Raw genomic sequence first — 23,094 nt, 5'->3', positions numbered from 1 at the left:
GAGAGTGTAAGTTATAAGGAGAGGTTGGACAGACATGGATTGCTTTCTCAGGAATGCTGGAAGTTGAGGGAAGACCTGATAGAAAGGTACAAAATTGTGAGAGGCAGAGATAGGGTAGACAGTCAGAACCTTTTCCCCAGGGAGGAAATGTCAAGTACTAGAGGGCACACCTTTAAGGTGAGAGGGGCAAACTTTTAAGGAGGTGTGTGGAGCGTTTTTAACACAGGGCGTAGTGGGTGCCTAAATGTGCTGCCAGGGCTGGTGGTGGAGGCATATACGATAGTGACATTTAAGAGGCTTTTAGATAGGCACATAGACATGCAGGGAATGGAGTGAAACGAATTACATGCAGGCAGATAACATTTGTTTGTCTTGGCATTATGTTTGGCACAACTATTGTAGGTCGAAGAACCTGATCTTGGCCTGTTGTTTTCAATGTTCAATGATTTATGTATATAAATACACTATTTAAAAAAATTGATATGTTGGCAGTTTACCCAGTGGGATGGAAATTTATCCTTGGCTGCGTTTCAAACTTTGGTTTCATTTTAGGGTGGCACAGTAGCGCAGCGGTAGAGTTGCTGCCTTGCAGTGCCAGTGACCCGAGATTGATCCTGATTGCAGGTGCTGTCTGTACAGAGTTGGTACATTTTCTCTGTGACCGCGTGGTTTCCCTCGAGTGCTCCGGTTTCCTCCCACACTCCAAAGACGTGCAAGTTTGTAGGTTAATTGGCTTCCGTAAAAATTGTAAATTGTGTGCAGGATAGTGCTAGTTTACAGGTTATCACTGTGGCGTGGCGTGGACTCGGTGGGTCGAAGGGCCTGGTTCCGCGTTGTATCTCTAAAGTAAACTAAAACGAAATACGCTATTGATGTGGTGATAAATACACCAAATTGAGAAGTAGGCAGTCTACACAGTGGGATGGAAATTTATCCTTCGTTGCGTTCCAAAATTTGGTTTCATTCAAGTCTGAAGAAATGAATTTCAAGAACAGAATATAGTGCGTGCGTGTATGCGAGTGCGCATGTGCGTGCCCGTGCGTGTCACTTTCTTATCCGTTTACGCAAGTGCAACTGGGAAGAAGTCTATGCCCCAAATGTTATATCCTGCCACTGTAATAATTAATGATCATGTTACCTTTCTAAGACCAGGATGCTATTCAAGAACTTGAAGCAGGGCTCAAAGAATGCCTTACAACAGCAGGGGAAAAGTCGCTATATTATGCTAGTATGACCTTGTGGTTTACGGATCAACATGAAGAAGCTAGAGAGTATTCTAGCCGACTGATGAAAATTTCTAATGGATCAAAGGAGGTGAGTCTCTAACAAAGCATTAAGATACAACAGATCTTCAGACCAGTCTGAAGAAGAGTCTTGACCCGAAATGTCACCCATTCCTTCTCTCCAGAGATGTTGCAGGGGAATTTATTATGGGGAACAAGGAAATGGCTGATGAGTTGAACTGGTACTTTGGATCTGTCTTCACTAAGGAAGATACAAACAATCTCCCAGAAGTTCTAGTGGCCAGAGATCCTAGGGTGACGGAGGAACTGAAGGAAATTCACATTAGGCAGGAAATGGTGTTGGATAGACTGATGGGACTGAAGGCTGATAAATCGCCAGGGCCTGATGGTCTGCATCCCAGGGTACTTAAGGAGGTGGCTCTAGAAATTGTGGACGCATTGGTGATAATTTTCCAATGTTCTATAGATTCAGGATCAGTTCCTGTGGATTGGAGGGTAGCTAATGTTATCCCACTTTTTAAGAAAGGAGGGAGAGAGAAAACGGGAAATTATAGACCAGTTAGTCTGACATCAGTGGTGGGGAAGATGCTGGAGTCAATTATAAAAGATGAAATTGCGGAGCATTTGGATAGCAGTAACAGGATCATTCCGAGTCAGCATGGATTTAGGAAGGGGAAATGATGCTTGACTAATCTTCTGGAATTTTTTGAGGATGTAACTAGGAAAATTGACAGGGTAGAGCCGGTGGATGAGGTGTACCTCGACTTTCAGAAAGCCTTCGACAAGGTCCCACATGGGAGATTAATGGGCAAAATTAGAGCACATGGTATTGGGGGTAGGGTACTGACATGGATAGAAAATTGGTTGGCAGACAGAAAGCAAAGAGTGGGGATAAATGGGTCCCTTTCAGAATGGCAGGCAGTGACTAGTGAGGTACCGCAAGGCTCGGTGCTGGGACCGCAGCTATTTACAATATACATTAATGACTTGGATGAAGGGATTAAAAGAACCATTAGCAAATTTGCAGATGACACAAAGCTGGGTGGTAGTGTGAACTGTGAGGATGATGCTATGAGGTTGCAGGGTGACTTGGACAGGTTGTGTGAGTGGGTGGATGCACGGCAGATGCAGTTTAATGTGGATAAGTGTGAGGTTATCCACTTTGGTGGTAAGAATAGGAAGGCAGATTATTATCTGAATGGTGTCAAGTTAGGAAAAGGGGACGTACAACGAGATCTGGGTGTTCCAGTGCATCAGTCACTGAAAGGAAGCATGCAGGTACAGCAGGCAGTGAAGAAAGCCAATGGAATGTTGGCCTTCATAACAAGAGGAGTTAAGTATAGGAGCAAAGAGGTCCTTCTGCAGTTGTACAGGGCCGTAGTGAGACTGCACCTGGAGTACTGTGCAGTTTTCGTCTCCAAATTTGAGGAAGGATATTCTTGCTATTGAGGGCGTGCAGCGTAGGTTTACCAGGTTAATTCCCGTAATGGCGGGACTGTCATATGTTGAAAGACTAGAGCGACTAGGCTTGTATACACTGAAATTCAGAAAGATGAGAGGGGATCTTATCGAAACATATAAGATTATTAAGGGGTTGGACACGTTAGATGCAGGAAACATGCTCCCAATGTTGGGGGAGTCCAGAACAAGGAGTTTAAGAATAAGGGGTAGCCCATTTAGAACAGAGATGAGGAAAAACCTCATCGTCTTTGTTTTTTGCCATTTGATGGTTTGGGCGTTTGTTTGTTTGGCCATTTGTTTGTGTCTGTTGATGTGGAGATACAGCCAAAACGGTACACGATAGCACGACAATTCTAGGTCCACCTTACTCACCACTGTCCTGGGGTGGGCTGGAGGAAGTTTCCTTCAAATTGGTGTTATGCTTTTAAAGTTATTGACATTTTAAAGTTAAAAAAATCACTTTCTCATTTTCTTGGCCGTCAGCCGCGTTCAACGTCACAATGGGACCCGCCTGAGTGGTGGCCAATGGGGGGGGGGCTGCTGAGCCATCGAGCTGAAACTTTAATAAATGCGCTCCCCCCCCCCCCCCCAGAGGACCAGCGACCGTCCCAGCGTGCCCCGCGCCTGGCCTTCTTCCTGTGGTGTAACTCGGCGGCAGAGAGTCAAACAAGATGGCCATTGCCGCCATTCACCGCCGAGCTGCTGCTGCTGCAGGAAAGCTTTCCACCCAACGGGTCCACGGCTCGCTCTGGCCGATGAGAGGGCCGAGGTGAGTGGCTCCCTCTCCCCTTTCCTGTCCCCCCTCGCCCGCCCATGGTTACTCCTCGGCTCCCAATGCCTCCACGGAGCGTCAGTTGGGGGAGGGTTGCCGGGCCCGCAGGAGAGGCTAGTACCCAACGGGGGTTGCTGCTCCCGCAGGAGAGGTTTGTAAGGAGGATTCTCCGAGCTCTGCATTCCTGCTCCCAGGTACTTGAAGTCCTCCACTTTCTTGAGAGATGCACCGCCACCGGTCTTAAGAGGCTCATGGTCACCACCGTTGAATGTATATAAGGTAGATAAGTACAATTCATTGAGGTTAGTTTTGGTGGGATACAAGCTTGTAACCTTTCTTCTCTGAGGCAGTAGTTTTACTGACCCTATCTGGGCCATTCCTAGTTTCAGCAGGGACAACCCACTGCAGTCTTGTGATGTACAGGTTCAAAATGTTCTAAAGGGATTGCACGACAATCCTGTACCATTTTGTTGTTTTGCACTTGCTGCAATTATTGTTGTGTTCATTATTTCTGTAAGTATTTTGTTTATTCTGTGAGCTTGATGTAAACAAGGCATTTAATTGCACTCTGGTGTACATGACAATGAACTAATCTTCTGGGTTCCTGATCTCTGTGAGTTAGTTGCTAACACAAATGAATCCCATGATGCATCCAAAAGCAACAGGAGATTTGTACAGCAAGTTTGTACCTTTAAAAGGCAAATGTGGGCAAATGGGACTAGACCAATATGTGCAGAGATGTGCAGGTTTTTGGGTTAATTGATCCCAGTGAACATTTTAGGTTAATAAGCCTTAATATAAATACACAATCATCACCACCAACTACTAACTAGGCACAGAGTAGTAGAGTAACTCGATAGGTCAGGCAGCATCTCTGGAAGATTTGGATTGGTGATATTTTAGTCTGAGGAAGGATCCCGAACTGAAAAATGTCATCTACCCATGCCTTCCAGAGAAGCAGCCTGACCTGCAGAGTTACTCCAACACTTTTGTTTTTAAACCAGCATCTGCAGTTCCTTGTATCTGCCAATTCTGACATGAGTTATGTCTTTTAAAGAAATTATATTCAGCTGGTTTAAGGAGGCCCAACAAGGAACAATCACTGATAATTTCATAAGCACACAAGGCGTTATGTGCTGCTGACGTGTACTCATTCAAGGCATTTGCTTTACCTGCTCCACCAGGTGAGACTGGGGTTGGAGTTAAGTGAAGGGTAGGGTTGGTGGAAGAAATGGGAGAATGGGGTGGGGTTGGCAGTCACTGGGCATTGAGAACCAATGATGGGGAGAGAAGTCAAGGTGAGAATTGGCCATTTGGTGAGGAGGGTGGGAAAGCAAGGTTGGTAATTAGTTTGGGATTCATGTAGGTAGGATTGCTGGAGACACAAGGAACTGCAGAAGCAAGAAACTTCAGTAAAACACACAAAGTGCTGGAGTAACTCAGCAGGTCAGGCAGCATCTCTGGAGGATATGAAGAGGCGATGTTTCAGGTCGGGAACTGAAGAAGGGTCCCAACCCAAAATGTTGCCGCCTTTGTTCTCCACAGATGCTGCCTGACCAGCAGAGCACTCCAGCACTTTGTGTGCTATGCAGATGGGATTGCTGGTTGGGTGCGAGACCCGCCTTCTGATCCCGACAGGCATTTTGAACCCAGAAATGTGTAGATAAACTTGCTGGGGTCTAGAGGAGCGGCCACTGTGGGAGTATCTGTGTGTGAGTTTGAGCTGCAGAGTCTGAGTAGTGATATTGGCCTGGGACCAGGGATGACTCACTGTCTGAAACCAAATGTTGGAGGGGGCTTTAATGTCCACTAAGAGGGCTAACAAAAGTTTCATCCAGGAGACTGCACTTATGGCAGTGCAGCACTCCATAGAAACATAGAAAAATAGGTGCAGGAGTAGGCCGTTCGGCCCTTCGAGCCAGCACCGCCATTCAATATGATCATGGCTGATCATCTAAAATCAGTACCCCGTTCCTGCTTTTTCCCCATGTCCCTTGATTCCTTTAGCCCCAAGAGCTAAATCTAACTATCTCTTGGGGAAAAAAAGCACCAAAATGCAGTTCTATCAGTATTGCAACACTATACGTTAGGAGTAATGATATTTTAACATGTCAGTAGAGCAATATAAGAATAATTTTATATAGATACAAGGAATTGCAGATACTGGTTTACCAAAAAGTCACAAAGTACTGGAGTAACTTAGCGGGTCAGGCAGCATCTCTGGAGGACATGGATAGGTGATATTTCAGTTTGGGACCCTTCTTAGGACTGAAAAGGGCCCTCAACCTGAAACTTCAACAATCCACGTCCTCCAGAAATGCTGCCTAACCTGCTGAATTACTCCAGCACTGCGCAAAATTTTAAGCACACGTGCACACCGGCCATTGAGTCAATGATCCCAAAACAACAAATTAATGAGATTTTGTTTCATGCCGCTGCTAGGCTTTAATACTTAAAGGCTGGATAGAACTTGCAGGCAAGAGTAGCAAGATTGGGAATTTAAAGAAGGCCATCGGATACCTAGAAGGAGGACTGCAGAATTCAAAAGATGTTTTCGGTCTGATGGGAAAGGTGAGCCGTTGTTATACCTCTGACATTGTGACATGTATCTGGGTAAACTCCTGGTCGCAGTGGGTTGCTCTGCATTTGGTGCATGAGCAGCAGGTTTGTGTCCCAATAAAACCTTTGGAGTTTCCCTAAGATATCCCAAAGTGTTTCCAAGCTATGGAATTACTTTTTAAGGAGTAAGCCCTGTTATAATGAAGGCAAATGCAGCATTTCACCTTTAACCCATGACCTCTGGTTCTTGATTCCACTACTTTGGGTAAAAGACTCTACCCATATCTATTCCCCTCATGATATTGTACATCTCTGTGATCACCCCTTATCCTCTTGCGTTCGTTCCAAGGATTAAAATCCCAGCCTGCCCAACAATATGGGTGAACAAAGGCCAGAGATGAAAAGGAGACAAAGTGGTTTAAGAAAAGGAGAGATGAGGCGTGAAATGTGAAGCCAGAGAAAGGGATATAGGTGGAAGGAGAAGTGGTGAATGGGAAAGGGTGTTGGGATAGTGGGAAAATGGGAGCGCATCCAAGTGGAGCACATGGAACAGAGGGCGGGGAAAAAGGGGCAAGGCATTATTGGTTATTTACTTAATATTGGAGAATTCAAAGCTCATACCATTGGGGTGAGCTACCCAAGTAGAATATAGAGTCATACTGTGTGGCCCTTTGGCCCAACTTACCCATGCCGACCAACATGTCCCATCTACACTAGTCCCACCTGCCTGCATTTGGCGTATATCCCACTAAACCTATCCTATCCATGTACCTGTCTAAATGTTTCTTAAACATTGCGATAGTACCTGCCTCAACTACTTCCTCCAGCGGCTCGTTCCATTCACCCACCATCATTTGTGTAAAAAAAATGCCCCCTCATTTTCTTATTAATTCTTATTAATTTCTTATTAATTCTTTCTCCCCCCCCCCTCACTTTAAACCTGTACATTAATTAAAGTGGATGCTTAGAGTAGTCTGTTACATAAAATAAATTAAGTTTTGCATTCATTGTCGCCTTCCTCCCTTCCTACCCCTCCCATTCTCTGAGCCACAGGTCTATTACCTTCTGAAGAAGCAGAATTTCCTGGTTGGCCTAGAAACAGTCAATCAGATTATTGCCACCAACCCCACATTCCTGCCGGCACTTATTCTGAAGATGAAACTGTTTTTGGCCCAGAACAACTGGGACCAAACCCTGGAAACAGCAAAACGGTAAATATAGATGAGGGTTAATTCCTTTAATGATGTATGCCCAAAGTACAAGTGCTGCAGGGCACAGATTAAGGCGCATTATAATTTAAATACCAAAGGTTAAATTATTTTGTGCATTAATCTTTTGCTGGCAGTATATATGTTTATTTTATTTCATAATCCTTGCATCCTCATTATCTGCTAGCTTACTGCCTAAGGATCCATGTACTTGCAATCTCCACCAGAGGATGCACTTGGGATTTGTTCCAGAATCACCAACCGAGCCAAAATGCGTACCAGTGCTCGCATGGGTGATTGGGGAGAATGGGTCAGGGTGCAGAGTGCGAGTCGGGTATCTGGGACAGAGTTGGAACACGGCGAGTTCTGTTATAATGTGGGTTTCCATAACATGATTTGGATATAATGCGAGCGATGAACTGGTAACATGACTTGCATTACGTGGGCCAAATTGGCTGTAATATGATTGTGATCAGGAGCCAGAGAACTACTTAAAAGTTAGGATGTAGGAGCAAAGAACTGCAGATACTGGTTTATACCAAAGTTAGACTCAAAGTGCCAGGGTAACTCAGCGGGTCAGGCAGCATCTCTGGAGATAAAGGAAAGGCGACGTTTTGGGTTGGGACCCGAAACCTCACCCATCTCTTTTCTTCAGATGTGCTGCCTGACCCACTGAGTTACTCTAACACTTTGTGCTCACTTAAAATTTAGCTTGGAACTTGACAAACAAAGAAAGTAAACTGTCTTGGATTAAACTGTTTCAATGCAACCTCCCTGCAGTAATCGGATATACTGGTCTCCGAAGATCACAGCAGCTGCTTTAACCTGGGGTAGCCATTAAAACTGACACGCAATTCAATAACACTTGTGCAATGATACTCTATTAAATAATGTCATGCAGAGCCTTTGGTATTTTTAGCCTTCAGTAACAAATGAAACACTTGCTATTAAAAAGACCATTATTTTTGAAAATAACTTTGTAACTGTGAGTCTGAAAGTCTACCCCTAATCCCCAATGAATTCATAATGCGGTTTTCTATAGACTGGGGTTCCTTAGGAATGCAACAATCATGTTTAGCAGAACTATCTAAAAATATTTAAAGAAAATTAAATTATCTTTTTGAGGTTGTAATGGCAATTTTCTGTATGTTTATATCAGAAATGGCAACAAAATTAGGAATTATAAACAAAGTGTATGTGTGATTATTTGACATGCAAATAGATGGAATAACGAATTTGATTGTGTTCTTCTCTCTCTCTCTCTCTCTCTCTCTCTCTCTCTCTCTCTCCCCATTAAAACCAGAATTATGCTGAAGGATGAGACTAATGTAGATGCATTGCTGTTCTTGTGTCTCCATGCCATGTGCAAAATGGGAGAAAAATCTGAGGTGGGTGGCTGAAGAGCTCCATGTCATGTTAAATGAGGCAGAGTCAGCAGGATGTAAAAGCACAAAAGAGCTTTTATCCCCAATTAGTAGCATTCCTCCTAATGTATGAGGAACAAGGAACTGCAGATCCTGGTTTTCAAAAAAAGACACACAGTGCTGGAGTAACTCAATAGGTCAGTCAGCCTGTCTGGAGAACATGGATAGTGACTTTAGACTTTAGAGATACAGTGTGGAAACAGGCCCTTCGGCCCACCGAGTCCGTGCCAACCAGTGATCACCCAGTACACTAGCGCTATCCTACACACTAGGGACAATTTATAGAAACTAATTAACATACAAACCCGTACGTCTTTTGAGTGTGGGTGGAAACCGGAGCACCCGGAAAAAAAACCCCACCTGGTCACAGGGAGAATGTGCAAACTCAATACAGACAGCAGCCGTAGTCATGATCAAACCCGGGTCTCTGGCACTGTAAGGTAGCAACTCTACCCCTGCACCACCGTGCTACCCTTGTATGAAGAAAGATGCTGTCCCGAAGCTTCACCTATCCATGCTCTCCAGAGATGCTGCCTGACCCTCTGATTGCTACAGCATCAAAGTACACTTTCATACTCCATGCAACGTTAGGAATCTAAGCATGGACACACAGTTCTTTTTAAGAGAGGACTTTCCCTTCATATAATCTGGAGGCTAAAAGGTGACCTACTCAAGTGAGGAACCTTGGGCACGTTCCTTTTTCCTCCAGTCTCTGCCTGTGAATGTGTCTGTTAAATGCCTCTTAAATGTCACTATCATTTCTGCTTTCACCATCTCCATTGGCAGTGCAGAGAATTTTATATACTTCTATTAAGTCTCTCCTCAGTCTCCAATGCTCCAGAGAAAACAATCCAAGCATGACAAACCCCTCCTTTAATATTCTCTAATCAGGCAAGATTCTGGTGATCCTCTTCTGCACCCTCTCCAAAGTCTCCATATCCTTATTGTAATGCAGGAATCAACACAGCACACAATAGTCCAAATGTAGCCTTTACCAAAGTTTTAGACAGCTGCAAAATGACCACCTGACTTTGATACTCAATGCCCCAGCCAATGAAGGCCATCATACTGTCAGCCTACTTTGCCACCCTGCCCATTTATGTTACCCATTCAGGGGCTATAGACGTGCACCCCAAGTTTCCTCTACATCGATACAAAAGTTAGTGGTTTTGCAGATATTGAAGATGGTTGTGAACGATTGCAGCAGGATCTGGATCGATTGGCCAGGTGGGCAGAGGAATGGTTGATGGAATTTAATACAGAGAAGTGCGATGTGTTGCATTTTGGAACGTCGAACAAGGGCAGGACCTACACAGTAAATGGTAGGCCTCTGGGTAGTGTTGTAGAGCAGAGGGATCAAGGAGTACGTGCATGGTTCCTTGAAGATCGAGTCGCAGGTAGATAAGGTGGTCAAAGTATCTTTTGGCACTTTGGCCTTCGTCAGTCAGAGTATTAAGTATAGAAGTTGGGAGGTCATGTCGCAGTTGTGTAAGACGTTGGTGAGATTACATTTAGAATATTGTATTCAGTTCTGGGCATCATGTTTTAGGAGAGATATTATCAAACTTGAAAGGGTTCAGAAAAGATTTGAGGATGTTGCCAGGGCTAGAGGGTGTGAGCTACAGGGAGATGTTGAGTAGGCTGGGTCTCTATTCTATGGAGCATAGGAGGATGGGAGATCTTTTAGAGGTATACAAAATCATGAGAGAAATAGATCGGGTAGATGCACAGTCTTTTACCCAGAGTAGGGGAATCGAGGACCAGAGGACATAGGTTCAAGGTGAAGGGGAAAAGATTTCATAGGAATCCGAGGGGTAACCTTTGCACACAGAGGGTGGTGGGTGTATAGAACAAGCTGCCAGAGGAGGGAGTTGAGGCTGGGACTATCCCATCGTTTAAGAAACAGTTGGACAGGTGCATGGGTAGGACAGATTTGGAGGGTTATGGACCAAGTGCAGGCAAGTAGGACTAGGGTAGCTGGGACATTGTTGGCCGGTGGGGGCGAGTTGGGCCGAAGGGCCTGTTTTCCACACTGTATCAATCTATGACTCTATGACTCTATCCATGCTCCTGAGGGTCCTGCCATTTCTCTTACATTTGACCAAGTGCAACACCTTTGGATGTACAGATTAACATCTGTACAGATTAAACACCATATATCCATCCTGCCGCATTCTTTGAAAAACGTTCTCATTATTCGCAACCCTGCCCATTTTCATATCATCTACAAACTTCCAAATCAACCTACCTACATTTTTATTTTGTTCTGTCCTTGAGGAACACCACTGGTCATTGACCTCCAGTCAGAATAACACGGTAGAGTTGCTACCTTCCAGCACCAAAGACCCAGGTTCCATCCTGACTATGGCTGATGTCTGTACAAAGTTAGTAAGTTCTCCACTACCCTCTGGCTTTAATGGCCAAGCCAGTTTTGAATCCAATCTACCAAGTCTCCATGAAATCCAGGTTCCTTAATCTTCTGGACCATCTTACCTGGAGGAACCTTGTAGAATGCTTCACTGCTCTATCCTCATCATTCATCGCCTCAAAAATTCAATTGGGTTCATAAGATATGACCATATCAAGCTGTGCCGACCTATCCCTAATAAGTCTAAGCTTTTCAAGTTGCAAGTAAATCTTATCTCTAAGCATGTGTAGGATAGAACTGCAGATGCTGGTTTAAATCGAAGGTAGACACAAAATGCTGGAGTAACTCATCGGGACAGGCAGCATCTCTGGAGAGAAGGAATGGGTGACATTTTGGGTCGAGACCCTTCTATCTCTAAGCATCTTCTCCAATAATTTCCCTACCACTGACATAACACTTGCCAGGTTTAATTTGCTGTATTATCCCTATTGCCCTTCCTTCATAAAGGAAAAAAAAGACATTGGCTATTCTCCAGTTCTCTGGGATCTAGCCTGTGAATAAAAGGATACAACGATCTCTGCCAATGCTGCCAATACTCCTGTAATGTCCTGCCTCACTCAGTGCATTGGGCGCATCAATGCCCTTGAGACCAGGTTACCTGCTGTCCCAACAAAGGTTATCCAGTGCATCTGTGACACTTAATTTGTCGAATTATGGGAAATTGCTGACGAGGTATTTTGATATTTTCTTACAACACACAAGGAAGCCATTCAGCCCATCCAGCCAATGCCAAACTCCTCGACCAATGCCCATTGCCCCACTAATTTCCCCCTGTAACCGATAGCTATCAAGCCTGCTCCTCACCTCCACGCCATTTCACCACCCACCTACACACTAGGGGCAATTCACACTTGCGCCTAAGTCACAGTCAGAAACTTTTTTCCCCAGGGTGGAAATGTTCAACACTAGGGGGCATAGCTATAAGGTGAGAGGGGGGGGGGGCAGTCTTTTTTACACCATATGTGAAGGGGCCTGGAGAACACATTGCCAGGGGGGGGTGGTGGAGGCTTTTAGAGAGGCACATGGAAGTGCTGGGTATGGAGTGATATGGATCATGTACAGGCAGATGAGAACAGTTTCATTAGGCATCATGTTTGGCATAAACATTATGGCCCAAAGCGCTCATTCCTGAACTGTACTGCTCTATGTTGTGATCATATTACATATCTTGCTCTTAATGCACCATAATTTACACAATCGATGTATTAATGCAGGCTGAAACGCGTGTGAAACAACTTATTAATGCCTTGGAGATAAGGGAACCTCAAAATCCAAAGCTTTATAACCAAGTGGCTGTTATATTAAGCAGAATGGTAAGTTAACAACATTTATTCCTCTAAAACAACCCACTAGATTTTGTTATCCAGCGCTTTATTTAGAAGAAGTCATCTCTCTGACTTTCTAAATAATGTGTTGGATAATAAAATAGATTTAGCAAAGATTGGAACAAGATGCTGGAATAACACAGCGGGTCAGGCAACATCTCTGGAGAAAGGGAATAGGTGACGTTTGGGGTCGGAACCCTTCTGTCCTTTACGTAAAGATAACTTTTAATTATGTGTAGGAAAGAACTGTAGATGCTGGTTTAAATCGAAGAGAGACACAAAATGCTGGAGTAACTCAGCGGGACAGGCAGCATCTCTGGAGAGAAGGAATGGGTGACGTTTCGGGTCGAGACCCTTCTTCAGACTGATGTCAAGGGAGTGGGCGGGACAGAGATAAAATGTAGTCGGAGACAGTAAGACTGGTAGGAGAACTGGGAAGGGGGAGGGGATGGAGAGAGAGGGAAAGCAAGGGCTACTTGAAGTAGAGAAATCAATATTCATGCCGCTGGGGTGTAAGCTACCTAAGCAAAATATGAGGTGCTGTTCCTCCAATTTGCGCTGGGCCTCACTCTGACAATGGAGGAGGCCCAGGACAGAAAGGACAGATTGGGAGGGGGAGTTAAAGTGTTGAACAACCGGGAGATCAGGTAGGTTTGGGCAGACCGAGCTGAGCCTGCGTTTGGTCTTGCCGATATACAGGAGTCCACACCTGGAACAGCGGATACAGTAGATGAGGTTGGAGGAAGTGCAAGTGAACCTCTGCCTCACGTGAAAAGACTGTTATAGTCCTTGGAAGGAGTCGAGGGGGGGGTGTATAGGGACAGATGTTGCATCTCCTGCGGCTGCAGGGGAAAGTACCTAGGGAGGGGGTGGTTTGGGTGGGAAGGGACAAGTTGACCAGGGAGTTGCGCAAGGGAGGGAGGTATAGGGACAGGTGTTGCAACTGGGTGAAGGAAACCAAAGAGTCACGGGGAGAATGTGCAAACTTCACACAGATAGCACCCGAGGTCAGGATTGAACCCGGGACTCTGGCTCTGCGAGGCAACATCTCAACTGGCTGCGCTGCTGTGCCTACAATAATTTCCCCACAAATACATTAGGAGCTGACCTCTTGTAGATGCAGATGTGACCTGTTGTGCATTTTGTACGCTTGCCAGTGCGGGAGAAACCAGACCATCCTGGACCAGGTGCACAATCTGGTGGAACACGCGCTGAACCTGGACCCCACCAACTCGCAGATCGCCACCGAGCTGGGATTCCAGCTGATTCTGCAGGAGAAACCATGGCTCGCAGCAAAGCAGTACACTGAGGCAATGAAACTGGACGAAAGCAACATACCAGCAGTGACAGGTAATGGGTCTGGGTTCCCCATTTATGAGCCTGAAATTTAGTTTAGATAGAGTTTAGAGATACTGATGTTTCCCATTGTAATTATCACCCTGGGTCTTGATTGATTAATTGATCGAAAGATACAGCGCGGAAACAGGCCCTTCAGCCCACCAGGTCCGCGCTGACCGTCGGTCACCCGTTCACACTAGTTCTACGTTATTTCACTTTCTCATCTACTCCCTACACGCTAGGGGCAATTTACAGAACGCTAATTAACCTACTAACCAAGCATGTCTTTGGGATGTGGGAGGTACCAGAGCATCCGGAGGAAACCCATGCTGCGATTGCAGGGGAAAGTACTTGGGGAGGGGGTGGGTTTTTGTGGGAAGGGACGAGTTGATCAGGGATTTCCGGAGCGAATTGTCTCTGCGGAAAACAGAAAGGGGTGGGGGATCCCAGTACTGGCCACATCTTCCCATCTCCACCGCTTTCTGCTTTCCACAGAGGCCATTCCCTCCGCAACTCCCTGGTCAACTCGTCCCTTCCCACCCAAACCACCCCCTCCCCAGGTACTTTCCCCCGCAACCGCAGGAGATGCAACACCTGTCCCTTTACCTCCCTCCTCGACTCCATCAAAGGACCCCGACAGTCTTTTCAGGTGAGGCAAAGGTTCAGCTGCACCTCCTCCAACCTCATCTACTGTATCCGCTGTTCCAGGTCTCAATTCCTGGACATCGGCAAGACCAAGCGCAGGCTCGGCGATCGATTCGCTGAACACCTCCGCTCAGTCTGCCTTAACCTACCTGAACTCCCGGTGGCTCAGCACTTTAACTCCCCCTCCCATTCCCAATCTGACCTTTCTGTCCTGGGCCTTCTCCATTGTCAGAGTGAGGCCCAGCGTAAATTGGAGAAACAGTACCTCATATTTTGCTTGGGTAGCTTACACCCCAGTGGTCTGAACATTGACTTTTCTAACTTCAAATAGCCCTTGCTTTCCCTCTCTCTCCATCCCCCCCCCTCCCCCCTTCCCAGTTCTCCCACCAGTCTTACTGTTTCTGACTACGTTCTAACTCTGTCCCGTCCACTTCCCTGACATCAGTCTGGGGAAGGGTCTCGACCCGAAACGTCACCCATTCCTTCTCTCCAGAGACGCTGCCTGTCCTGCTAAGTTACTCCAGCATTTTGTGTCTACTCCTTTAAATTGAAACCTGTTAATTTATAGATAAGTTAAAATTCATAATGGGTAGAATTTATTTTTTCATTAATAAAGACATTTATTTATATAGTTGATGAAGCACATAAAGAAATGGTCTTAAATTTTCACAAACACTTTGTGACTGAGCGCTAAGAAGGGTCTATTGTCTTTAGGGAGAATACGAGCTGAGATCTTGCTTGGGCATTTGGAAGATGCAGAGCAGCAGCTGGAGTTCCTGAAGGAAGTGCAAGAATTCATTGGAACATCTGGGGTAAGAAGGAGATTAGTTTTACGTTAGAGATACAGCATGGAAACAGGCTCTTTAGTCCACCGAATCCATGCCGACCAGCAATCCCCTTACACCAGTTCTATCCTACTTACTAGGGACAATTAACAGGATCCAATTAATGTTATTTTTTCTTTTTAGTTTATTGGACTTTTTTGTTTGTTTATGTTATCTATTGAGTACTGTGTTTTCTGACATCTTATGATGGGGCAAGTAAAAATTTAATTGTTCCGTTTTCGGCACATATGACACTTAAACACTCTTGAAACGTCTCTCTTGTCCCTTGACACAATCTCCCCTAAATCCACCCCAACGCAATCTGCCCGCAACCCAACGCAATACAATCTGCCATCAATTCAGGCCCACATAATCTGCCCAAACCATACCAACACAATCTGTCCTCAACCCAAACCAACACAATGTGCCCTCAACCCAACCCAACACAATCTGCCCTCAACCCAAACCAACATGATCTGCTCTCAACCCAAACCAACACAATCTGCCCTCAACCTTCTGCCCATTTCACAGTTTTCTTCATGGATTGTCAAATTGTCCAGGCAACTAAAGCAACAAATATCCTGCTGGAGGAACTCATTGGGCCCAGATGATCCAGGTTCCAGCATCTGCACGTTTGTGGCTCCTTCAGATTCCAGCATCTACAGTCTCCCGCGTGTGCAGTTAACTGTGCTTGGTTCAGACCGGTGTGCCAGATATGAAGCTTCATCCAGAGAGCCTTTGCCAGGAAGAGAGACACTGTCCCCATGATTCTCAACTTGGCAACTCCGCAAGGAGTCTGTAGTTTTTGGCCCAACACCAGGCCAAGCGTGTCTTTCTCTCCTTTCCTTGACATGTTCTGTGACAGGATCATCCATGTGCCAAAATGGGCCTCACTTTGCACAGCATTTATTATTTTTTTTAAATGTTCCCCCTCTCAAAGGAGCTGGCTTATCTTCAAGCTGTATTGGCAGCAAATAAAGGCAGAGAACCAAAAGTGATTGTCAAGTTCCTGAACCAGGCTGTGGACATTCACTTCACCTCACTGCAGGACGTTCCTCTCGGTATGGAGTACTTTGAGAAGCTGAACCCTGAGTTCCTGCTGGACATTGTAAAGAAGCTTCTATCCCTTTGTCCTGACCAGGTGAGAATTGTGGGAACCATAAGGAGATTTTAAACAGTCATTTTTGTGGGATTTAGTGCTGCTGACAAGACTGTGATTTATTGTCCACTCCCAGTCACCTCGAGAAGGTGGGTGGTGAGTCGCCACCTCAGATCACTGCCGTCCTTCTGATGAAGATCCACCCGCCCCCACCCACATATCATGCTGCTGGGTCGACAGTTCCAGAATTTAGATCCAGCACCAGTGAAGGACCAATTATGTATTTCCAAGTTATGGTGGTGTGTGCTGTGAAGGTGACCTTGGAGTCAGAGGTGTTCTCTCATGCACCTGTTCTCCCAGATGATGGATGTCATGAATTTTGGAAATGTTGCTGAAGAACCCTTGTGAGTTGCTACACTCAGCAACTCCTTGTGAGTACACAGACAGTGGTGGTGCCTGGATAGAGAAGCTGGATGGATATTTAAACCAGCGGCTGAATTGTCTCTACATAAAAGAACGTAGAACAGTACAGCACAAGAACAGGCGCTTCGGCCCACCTCTGTGCCAACCGTGATGCCAAGACTAACTCTTATCTGCCTGCATACAACCCATATCCCTCCATATCCACGTACCTATCCAAAAGTCTCTTAAATGCCACTAATGTAATACCTATTGTAATTCCACCGCATTCCAGGTACTCACCACCCTCTGCGTAAAAATAAATAAAAAAACTTGCCCCACATATCCCCTTTAAACTTTGTCAATCTCACCTTAAAGCTATGCCTTCTGGTATTTGATTTTTCCATACGGGGGAAAAAGGTTCTGACTGTCTACCCTATCCCTGCCTCTCATAATTTTATATACTTCTATCAGGTCTCACCACAACCTCCAGCATTCAAGAGAAAACAATCCAAGTCTGTCCAACCTCCCTGTAGCTTGTAGTTCCTAATCCAGGCACTATTCTGGTAAACGCCCTCTGTACCCATTGCCCGGAGTAGGGGAATCGAGAGCCAGAGGACATAGGTTTAAGGTGAAGGAGGAAAGATTTAAAGACCAACATGACTCATCCACACCAGTCTCACCTGCCTGTGTTTGGCCCTTATCCCTCTAAACCTGTCCTATCCATTTACTTGTATAAATGTTTCTTAAAAGTTGCGATCGAGCAGAGCACTGAGTAGAGGAGTTGAGATATCATGTTACCACAAATTGTGTACAAAATTATGAGAGAAATAGATCGAGTAGACGCACAGAGCTTCTTGCCCAGAGTAGAGGCATCGAGAACCAGAGGACATAGGTTTAAGGTGAGGGGGGAATGATTTAATAAAACCTGCCTAAACTACCTCTGGCAGCTCGTTCCATACATCCACCACCCTTTGTGTGAAAAAGTCACCCCTCGGGTTTTATTAAATCATTCCCCCCTCACCTTAAACCTATGTCCTCTGGTTCTCGATGCCTCTACTCTGGGCAAGAGGTTCTGTGCGTCTACCCGATCTATTTCTCTCATGATTTTGTACACAATTTTGTGGTAACATGATATCTCAACTCCTCTACTCAGTGCTCTGCTCGATGTGGGCAAGTGTGCCAAATGCCACCTTCACCACCTGTCCAGCTCATTAGAATCGATGCCATTGGCCCCTATTGTTGTAGTTACCATTTATTAGTGATGGCAGAGTCTGTCTTTAAATCTGTTTGGGCTGGCACAGTGGCATAGAGCCACTGCCTCACAACTCCAGCAGTTTGGGTATGATCCTGTACGTGCTCTGTAATCAGATATTTCTATGTTCTCCCTGTGACCTCGAGAATTCTCTCCAGGTGCTCCGGTTCACTCCCACATGTGGTCTGGAAGGTTCATTGACCAGTGTAAAATTGTCCCCGGTTTAGCTTAGTTTAGTTTCAAGATACAGAGCGGAAACAGTTCCTTGGTTCCACTGAGTCCGTGCGGATCATCGATCACTCCGTACATTGGCATTATCCTACACACGAGGAACAATTTACATTGTTACCAAAGCCAATTAACCTATAAACCCTGTACGTCTTTGGAGTGTGGGAGGAAACTGGAACACCTAGAGAAAAACCCACATGACCACGGGGGGGGAACGTACAAATTCCGTACAGACAGCACCCGTAGTCAGGATCGAACATGAGTTTCTGGCACTGTAAGGCAGTAACTCTGCCACTGCATCACCTTGCCGTACCTCTTGAAGGTGGGAATGTTGGGAGAATGGTTTGTGGGGAAAATCACTGGTGGAAATAACATTGCTCTATAAGTTGACATACACTCGATGGGCTGAATGGCCCTCTATGTCGTAAGATCATATCAAGTATAATGTGAATTAAGTCACGATTGCTCTCCACAGTCTGTTTTGCAAGGACAACCTCTTTCTCCTCTGCTAAGACAGTCTGCCATGATATTGGAGCCAGTGTTCAAGGTAGCTCCTGGGATTAAGGAGGTTCTGTACATTATGGCCCAAATTAGATACCTCTCAGGTAAGAACAATTTTGGTCATGGATATATTATTAATTTTTTTAAATAAATTCTCACTCTGACCATGAGATACACTTGGCTAAAACAAATGCACTGCTCATTCCTCCTAAGATAGACAGAAAATGCTGGAGTAACGCAGCGGGTCAGGCAGCAACTCTGATGAAAAGGGATAGGTGACGTTTTGGGTCGAGACCCTTCAGCAGACTCATTCCTCCTGGCTGTTTCTAATGGCATTAAGAGAGCTGCAGAAGTACAGCAGACCTTACAGCACCAGTGACCTGGGTTCAATCCTGACCTCCAGCACTGTCTGTGCGAAGTTTGTGACTGGGAGGTGGGGAAGGGGGTTGGCACCTTCCCAATTGCTCCGGTTTTTCCATTCTCCTTCCACATCCCAAAGTTAGGAAGGTGGTTACAACAACATAGAGTGAGGATAAAAACAACACTGGAAGACCAGATTTACAAGGATATTGCCAGGACTCGAGGGCCTGAGCTATGAGAGGTTGGGCAAGCTAGGACTTTACTCCTTGGAGCGCAGGTGGCTGAGGGGTGATTTTACAGAGGCATATACAATCATGACAAGAATAGATAGGGTGGAAGGTATGGGATATTTTTTTCCAAGGGTATAGGAATTAAGAATTAGAAGACAAATTTAAACTCGGAAGGAAAGGATTTAATAGGAATCCGAGGGGGCAACCTTTTTCACATGAGGGTGGTGGATATATGGAAGGAGATTCCAGAGAAAGTAGTTGAGGCAGGTACCTTTAACACCCTTTAAAAGATATTTGGACAAGTATGTGAAGAAAAGGTAAGGTTGAGAGAGATATGGACCAAACGTGGGCAATTGGAACTATCCCAGATGGGACATCTAGGACACATGGACTGAGATTTTGATTCTGAGGAAAAGAGTGTCCACTCTTGTGTAAAACCTTAATTTGCATTTTAAGAGACAAAAAAATTTAAATGTTTTTTGGATTTAGCACACGAAGAGGCCCTTTCAGCCCACAATGTCTGTGCCGAACATGATGCCAAGACCAACTCTTATCTGCCTGTACATAACTGTAAGGGGTTTCTGCGCCGAGCTTTCGCCCGACCTAAGGTCCCCGTGCCTTGCTCTGATCCCTTGACCAGGCCGCGCACACTGGTTCCCCGTGAGTGGTTCGACCCACTCGCCCCTTACGGTTCTAGACACTGGACTTAGATGCAGGAGCTTTTATAGTGCAGAAAAATTCCACCAGACCAGATTTGAAAACCAGGGTTTAAATGAAAAGGCTTTTATTTAGCGCTTGGGACTATTGTACATGAATACTTATACAGTTTTATAAGACATATCTATAATACACATACCGAATACATGAATACCTTTTTACTCCGAATTCTAAAACGCACAGTTCTACAAGACATATACACGACTGTAAGATGGGGAACGTACGACACATCGCAAAATTGACCAACACATATTTCTTTAACACACCCCCGTTTATTCAAACCACCCTCCCCTCTACACTAAACTATGTCCAGGATATGTAAGATCGGGGTACATGCTCACCATGGGGCTATTACTGGGGTTACTGGCTGTTCGGTTTTCAGTATTTCTTCTCGAGTTGCGTGCCTGTTCCTCTCTCTTGCATTCGTTCTTCTTGCCTGTCTTTTCTTCTTCCTGCATCCGTTTGACTTCCTTCTTGCGGTATTTCTTCTTGCACCGAGTTCTTCTTGAGTTTAAAACCCAAATGTCGTGGCCAGTTATACTATTCTGACCCGTCCTATCTCCCGCCAGATCTTGGAATCTCTTTGTTCAAAAAGATATGTATGAGTTCTCTCTCTGATCTGCGCTTATGTCCGGGGGTACCGGGGATGGCCAGACGGTGTTAATTGGTATTTCGTTGCAAGGTGATGGGTTTAACTGGTTTCCCATCACCTACCAGGTAGTTTTCTATGGGCTATTGTGCCCCCTTAACGAGATGAACTGTTTAGGTCGGCTTGGGGCATTGTGAGTATGCTGATGTCAGCGCCCCAGTGTCTGGACTTCGACCTGGTTTCGCAGGTTTCTGCATGGCCAATACCCATCCATTGTTCTGGCCTTGGCTTTGCAGAAACCTAGAGACTGGGTTGTAAGGTTTTTACTTTTTGTGGCTGGTCACGAGGTCCTGCGGCCATTTTTGGACCCACAGATTGTGACATCCCTTGGTAATCTGACCGCAGCCTTTCTCCGCTATCAGCCCCAGTCTCCCGTTTAAAATGTCCAAACTACAGCTCTTTGGTTTTGGTGTTGCTTTTCCGAATGAGGGAAAACTTCTCAAACCTTACAGTCCCTCCTGTTGATTTGCATAACCCCAGCTTATCGAATCAATTAAATAATGTGGTTGAGCAATGTTTTCCCGATTCTCCACATCCAGACCTCTGAGGTTTTAACTAAACTAGTGTTCCATTGCGAACGTACAGTCCCCATCTTTTAGGCTGACCTTTACTGCCCGTGTCCCGGGCAAAACTATATTACACGTATTGTAGTGGGTGTGGTCACCGAGTGGAATGACCAAGGGAGTGGCCTAGCCCCCGGGTGCCGCCACAGTATGTACATTTTCATGTCAGACATATACACCTACACCTTGTCCCAGGCCGATGCCTCCGCCATCCTCCTACTGGTGTCACCTTTAATGTAGGACATGAAAACAACACAACGGCAAAACGATACATTTTTTTACATTCCTACACAATCACTCTTGATACAAATTCGAAGATAATACAAAACACAGTTCACTCGGTGCGGAGGGGGCCCGTCCTCCTAGCAGCTTGCGGCTGGGTCCTGCTCGTCCACCCGCACGTAACGGTCTCTCCATTCCCCTTGATATACTCGGTTATTGAGGTGCTGCTCTCTTTTACATTTTACACATAATAAATATAATACTATCCCTGCTTGTATCACAACTAATGCGTGTGACGCTATCCTAACCCAAGACGGGACCTCGATATTGGTGAACAGGTCCCACCATGGTGGAATCACGATGTCTAATATTTCGGACCCTATCTCTACTGCCTTTTGCTCCAGGGTGTAAAAGTGCCTTTGTGACACGGCGACTGCCTTTAACAGGGTTGTGAGATGTTCGGGGAGAGGGGGAATGGCGTACCCGAAATGCGCTACAAATCGCTGCAGGTCGGTGAAGTTTTCCTGTACAGTTAGGTGAACCGTGGAGGATTCAGGAATGGGGACAATTCGCTGCTGTGCCACTTGAACCTCTGCCCTGGGTTTAAAACAGAAGCTGCTGTCTCTTACCGGACACGAACCGTGCTGTCCGTGTCGATAGTACTGCACTGCAGTGGTAACACAATAGGTACCACCCCCTATGTATGCCACCTGTGGGGGCACATGGCTCTGTGCCATTGCCTCCATGGTACAATTCATAGGTTTCGCGCCAGCAGTCCTGAACCCGCATTGCTGTTCCGAAAAGGCATTCAAGTGCTGAGGACACAATATGATATGTGCTCCCCGGCTCCGACACCCCGAGAGGTCAGTACCCGTCATCGACTGCTCCCAGCGGATGACGTGCGATGGGACCGCTGCATAGCGAATATGGGTTCCCCCCTGAATGACTCCAATGTTCTCCACCCTGTACACTGGTGCGGGCCTTGTCGTCTTGCCCAACACTGGCATCCGCACCACTATTCCCATGACTGTGTGGTTTGACTGGCCACAATCTACGGGAACAGGGTATGCCTCCGACGCTAACCTGAGCTGGCACGGGGTGAGCGCATTCTGAAAGGGTAGCAGCGCCTGTAGGTGTTTGTTACTGATCCAGGACGGGACCAATCCTTCCTTTAGGTCCTCGAGGTTGCTGCGGCCCTCGCCCAGCAACCATGCCCCGTACAGTATGCACACCTCATTTTGCGCTGCCTGATCGGACGCGTTCCGATCTTCCCTAATCAGTGCGTTCACCGTGCCGGCATGCCTTTCCAGCTCGGCAATTATCCCGCGCAGGTGTAGTGTCATTGCCTGGTCCTCATGCAGCTCGGACCCGACGACCTTGTTCTCATCAGTGAGGATGCCTTTTAACTGCGACTTTAACCTGTTAATCTGGGTCTGCAGCTCCATGGTATCTAGAGCGTTGACCACAGATGTCCCGGTGTTAAAGCCCGTAAATACATCATTCACTACACCCCTCCTATGCCTCTCCGTCTGACCCCAGTCCTCCGGCTCTTGGCTATACAAGCTCTCCTTGTCCACACTGGCAAGGTCGAACTCGTAAAATTGCCGGAACATGTTGGTCAGTAGCACCTGGTACAGTCTTTC

The 23,094-nt window shown here is 46.0% G+C and overlaps 1 protein-coding gene across 1 annotated transcript in view; it reads left to right on the top strand.

Annotated features, from left to right (window-relative positions):
• Window positions 1-23,094, top strand: part of LOC144607006 (tetratricopeptide repeat protein 21B-like) — an 82,260-nt gene that overhangs the window by 8,300 nt on the left and 50,866 nt on the right. Inside the window, exons 5-13 of the mRNA XM_078423539.1 lie at window positions 1,148-1,314; window positions 5,920-6,048; window positions 7,090-7,247; window positions 8,548-8,632; window positions 12,311-12,409; window positions 13,579-13,771; window positions 15,119-15,216; window positions 16,169-16,369; window positions 18,685-18,814. Coding sequence (XP_078279665.1) covers window positions 1,148-1,314; window positions 5,920-6,048; window positions 7,090-7,247; window positions 8,548-8,632; window positions 12,311-12,409; window positions 13,579-13,771; window positions 15,119-15,216; window positions 16,169-16,369; window positions 18,685-18,814 — 1,260 coding nt within the window. The remainder of the gene's footprint in view (window positions 1-1,147; window positions 1,315-5,919; window positions 6,049-7,089; window positions 7,248-8,547; window positions 8,633-12,310; window positions 12,410-13,578; window positions 13,772-15,118; window positions 15,217-16,168; window positions 16,370-18,684; window positions 18,815-23,094) is intronic.

The sequence above is a fragment of the Rhinoraja longicauda genome, chromosome 2, assembly GCF_053455715.1.
Source record: "Rhinoraja longicauda isolate Sanriku21f chromosome 2, sRhiLon1.1, whole genome shotgun sequence".
Taxonomy (NCBI): Eukaryota; Metazoa; Chordata; class Chondrichthyes; order Rajiformes; family Arhynchobatidae; genus Rhinoraja; species Rhinoraja longicauda.
This window is presented reverse-complemented; position numbering and strand designations above follow the sequence as displayed.